Source organism: Pyxicephalus adspersus, chromosome 9 (assembly GCF_032062135.1).
Source record: "Pyxicephalus adspersus chromosome 9, UCB_Pads_2.0, whole genome shotgun sequence".
Taxonomy (NCBI): domain Eukaryota; kingdom Metazoa; phylum Chordata; class Amphibia; order Anura; family Pyxicephalidae; genus Pyxicephalus; species Pyxicephalus adspersus.
In genome coordinates this window covers 66,581,780-66,587,131 of record NC_092866.1, presented here as the reverse complement: position 1 = coordinate 66,587,131, position 5,352 = coordinate 66,581,780, and the positions used below count along the sequence as shown (strand labels likewise).

At 46.8% G+C, this 5,352-nt stretch overlaps 1 protein-coding gene across 1 annotated transcript in view; it reads right to left on the bottom strand.

Annotated features, from left to right (window-relative positions):
* Positions 1-4,331, bottom strand: part of OTOG (otogelin) — a gene marked incomplete in the record, with an annotated part of 70,385 nt that extends 66,054 nt beyond the window's left edge. Inside the window, 1 exon segment of the mRNA XM_072421584.1 lies at positions 4,284-4,331. Coding sequence (XP_072277685.1) covers positions 4,284-4,317 — 34 coding nt within the window.
* Between the last annotated feature and the right edge of the window lie 1,021 nt (positions 4,332-5,352).

Genomic DNA, 5,352 nt, shown 5'->3' with positions numbered 1-5,352 from the left:
AGGGACATGGATGTGAGGGGGTATGAAGATATACAGGACATGGATATGAGAGGTATGAAGATACACGAGACATGGATGTGAGGGGGGATGAAGATACACGGGGCATGGATGTAAAGGGGTTGAAGATACATGAGACATGGATGTAAAGGGGGGGGAAGATCCAAGGAAAATGGACGTGAAGGGGGATGAAGATACATGAGAAATGGATGTGAGGGAGTACGAAGATATAGGTACACGGGACATGGATGTGAGGGAGATGAAGATACAAGGAACATGGATGTGAGGGGGGGTGAGGATACACGGAACATTGATGTGAGGGGGATAAAGATAAACGAGGCATGGATGTGAGGAGGGATGAAGGTACACGGGACTTGGATGTAAGGGGAATAAAGGTACATGGGACAAGTATGTGAGGGGGATTAAAATACATGGGACATGGATGTGAGGGGATGTAGATACACGGGACATGAAGTGAGGGGGATGAGATACATAGGACATAGACATGAGGGGGGTTAGAATACACGGGACATGGATGTGAGGGGGGATGAACACACACAGGACATGCATGTGAGGGGGTAAAAGATACACGAGATATTGATTTGAGTGGGGAAGAAGATGCATGGGACATGGATGTGAGGGGGTGTGAAGATACACAGGACATGCATGTGAGGGGGGGTAAAGATCCACGGGACATAGATGTGAGGGGGATGAAGGTACATGGAACATGAATGTGAGAGGGTTGAAGATATCCAGTACATGGATGTGTGGGGGATGAAGATACACGGGACATGGATGTGAGGGGGGTGAGGATACATGGGACATTGATGTGAGGGGGATGAAGATACATGAGACATGGATGTGAGGGGAATGAAGATACATGGGACATGGATGTGAAGGGGGTGACGATACACGGGACATGGATGTGAGGTGGTATGAAGATACACTGGACATGGATGTGAGGGGGTATGAAGATACATGGGATATGGTTATAAGGGGGTATGAAGATAAACGGGACATGGATGTGAGGGGGTATGAAGATACATACACGGGACATGGATGTAAGAGGGGTGAAGATACACCGGACATGGATGTAAGGGGGTGGTGAAGATACACAGGACATGGATGTAAGGGGGGATGACAATACACGGGGCATGGATGTAAAGGGGGGTGAAGATACACGGGACATGGATATGGGGGGGTATGGAGATACACGAAACATGGATGTGAGGGGGGATGAAGATACACGGGACATGGATATGAGGGGGGATTAAGATACACAGGACATGGATGTGTGGGGGATGAAGATACACGGGACATGGAAGTGAGGGGGATGAAGATACATGAGACATTGATGTGAAGGGAATAAAGATACATGGGACATGGATGTGAAGGGGGTGAGGATACACAGGACATGGATGTGAGGGGGTATGAAGATACACTGGACATGGATGTGAGGGGGTATGAAGATACATGGGACATGGCGGACATGGATGTGAGGGGGTATGAAGATAAACGGGACATGGATATGAAGGGTATGAAGATACATGAGACATGGATGTGAGGGGGGATGAAGATACACGGGTCATGGATGTAAAGGGGGTGAAGATACACGGGACATGGATGTAAAGGGGGTGAAGATACACGGGACATGGACGTGAGGGGGGCTGAAGATACATGGGACATGGATGTGAGGGGGTATGAAGATACACGGGACATGGAAGTGAGGGGGTATGAAGCTACACGGGACATGGATGTCAGGGGGTATTAAGACACACGGGACATGGAAGTGAGGGGGTATGAAGATTCACGGGACATTGGTGTGAGGGGTTGAAGATACACGGGACATGGATGTAAGGGGGGGTGAAGATACACGGGACATGGATGTCAGGGGGTGAAGATACACGGGACATGGATGTAAGGGGGGGTGAAGATACACGGGACATGGATGTGAGGGGGTATAAAGATTCACGGGGCATGGATGTGAGGGGGTATGAAGATACACGGGACATGGATGTGAGGGGGTATGAAGATACAAGGGACATGGATATGAGGGGGTAAGAAGATACACGGCACATGGATGTGAGGGGTTATGAAGATATACGGGAGGGGGATGATGATACAGGGGACATGGATGTGAGGGGGGATGAAGATACACAGGACAAGCATGTAAGGTGGTGGAAGATACACTGAATATGGATTTAACGGGGTATGAAGATACATGTGGGGGGAGGGTGAAAATACACGGGATATGGGCATAGGGGGTGGTGAAGATAAACAGGACCTGTATGTGAGGCGAAGTACATGGATGTGAGAGGGATGAAGATACACAGGAATGGATGTGAGGTGAATGAAGATAAACAGGACATGGATGTGGGGTCGGGGAGAAGATACATGGGACATGGATGTTAGCGGGGATGAAGATACATGAGACAGGGATGTAAGAGGGGATGAAGATACATGGGACATGGATGTGACATGGATGAAGAAACACAGGACATGGATGTGAGGGGGGATGAAGATACCAGGGACAAGGATGTGATGGGGATTAAGATGCATGGGACATGGGTGTAAGATGGAATGATGATACAGGAAAAGGATGTGAGGGGGATGAAAATACACAAGACATGGATGTGAGGGGGATGAAGATACACGGGACATGGATGTGAGGGAGATGAAGATACACAGGACATGGATGTGAGGGGGGTGAGGATACACAGGACATTGATGTGAAGGAGATGTATATAAACAAGGCATAGATGTAAGGGGAATAAAGGTACATGGGAAATGGATGTGAGGGGATGAAGATACACGGGACATGAATGTGAGGGGGATGAGATACATGGGACATGGACTTGAGGGGGGTTAGGATACACGGGACATGGATGAGAGGGGGGATGAAGATACACAGGACATGTATGTGAGGGGGTGGAAGATACACAGGATATGGATTTGAGTGGGGAAGAAGATGCATGGGGCATGGATGTGAGGGGGTGTGAAGATACATGGGACATAGATGTGAGGGGGATGAAGATACATGGGACATGGATGTGAGGGGGGATGAAGATACATGGGACAAGAATGTGAAGGGAAATGAAGATACACAGGATATGGCTTTGAGTGGGGAAGAAGATGCATGGGACATGGAAGTGAGGAGGGGTAAAGATACATGGGACATGGATGTGAGGGGGGGTGAAGATACATGGGACATAGATGTGAGGGGGATGATGATACACGAAACATGAATGTGAGAGGGATGAAGATATCCAGGACATGGATGTGAGGGGGATGAAGATACATGGGACATGGAAGTGAGGGGGGATGAAGATGCACGGGACATGGGTGTGAGGGGGATGAAGATACATGGAACACGGATGTAAGAGAGGATGAAGATACACGGGACATGTATGTGAGAGGGGTGAGGATACACGGGACATGGATGTGAGGGGGGGATGAAGATACACGGGACCTGGATGTGAGGGGGCATGAAGATACACAGGATATGGATGTGAGGGGGCATGAAGATACACAGGACATGGATGTGAAGGGGTATGAAGATACATGGTACATGGATGTGAGGGGGGATGAAGATACATGGTACATGGATGTGAGGGAGATGAAGATACATGGGACATGGATGTGAGGGGGATGAAGATAAATGGGACATAGATGTGAGGGGGGATGAAGATACACAAGACACAGATGTGAGGGGGATGAAGATACATGGGACACGGGTGTGAGTGGGGGTGAAGATCCACGGGACATGGATGTGAGGGGGATGAAGAAGAGTTTTCACAGGAATCGGTGTAAAGCTTGCAGCTGATTGGTTGCTAGAGTTCACGGCACCTAAATGCACTGTTTAAGGTGTAATGATGGCAGGCCACCAAATGATTATGATTGTCTGTCTAAATTTTTGCCGTTTGATGGGGACACCTGGCAGGTGCTGGAAATGCTGAAGTCCAACCCGAGGACCTGCTGCAGGAATTTGTAAATTGTATAAGCACCCTGAAAGCAATCTTTATTATCCGGGAATAGGAGGTCAGAGGTTGGAAAATGAAACGCCATGCAAAGTCCACCTTCAGAAATTGGCTGCAGAATAAAAGTATCAGGTGACCTCGTTTTATGAGCTGCCGACTTATTAATTGGGAAAACAATTTCATCATGTTAAGAGACATTTCCAGAGGTGACCTCCTCACATATATTATCTCTGCATGTCCTCTATCAGACTCCATCTTGTACTAAGAATCTCAGGCCTGTTAGTGGGCAGAAGGCCAATATTGTCTTACCGCATTTCACCCTTTGAGCTCTTCTTTCTGGCATTCTGTACATTTCCCATTCCTAGAGAGAAAAGAGAGATATTGAGAATCTATTGTATATGATCAGCCTCCAAATGAGCCCGCACAGCACGGGCCTCCACATCACATGTGAGATACAATGTTCATTCTGTGGCTTGGTTTCAGGCCATTCACTTAGCTTAGTAAATGAGATACATCTGCTGACTTCACCACCCAATTGTGTGCAAGGAATAATCTCTCTTTTGGATTCCATTGTACTCAATTTATTATTCTAAGTGAATTTTTACCAGATTCAATTTGCTATGTGAACATTCTAAACACCTTCAGTAAATCAGCTTTTATTTCTTCTGTGAAAGAGAGGCCCGTACCCGTAAGAAATTAGGCACAGGGCCTACATGATGGGGGGGGGAGGCCTAGCCCAGGGGTGGTAAGGGTTAATAAATACAGTAAGGCTTGAGGGCGCTATGCTAGTGTGGAGCGTGGGGTAGGAGGGGATGAGGATGGAAAGGATGAGTTATAAGGGACTGGACGAAAGTCTCTTTTGGAAGAAAAAGTTTCCCTCCAACCCACCTCTTTTATAGTTATAAATATAACTTGAAAGTTTGGTTAATTTTAGCAGTTGCAGTCTTGGAAGGCAAGGATCCAGTGCATTGGTAAGGTAGTGGAATTTGGCGGGGGGGATCCTCTTTGGTGGGGTCTCCCCTGTTATGGTGAAGGGATGAATATGGCTCCTGAGGCAGTGCTGGGTGGCTAGGGGCCAAGGTGGAGATGTTGGAAGAGTTAAAGTCCTGTTAGGTGCCGATTTTGCCTTCTGAGACCTGCAGCCTGTTTGTTTGGGTGTATAACTGGCAGTATGGAGTTTGATAACATTATAGATATTGTTGTTATGGTTAGGTTGGTAAATAGGTATATTCAATGTAAAATGTTTGAGTTATATAATCCTGGTTAAGTAATATTAATAATATTAATGGAGTGTTATATCATGTTAATGTATGCTTGCATATCAAAAGTGTAAATGTATTTATTTATTTGTCATTTATTTATTATTGGATATTTGTAA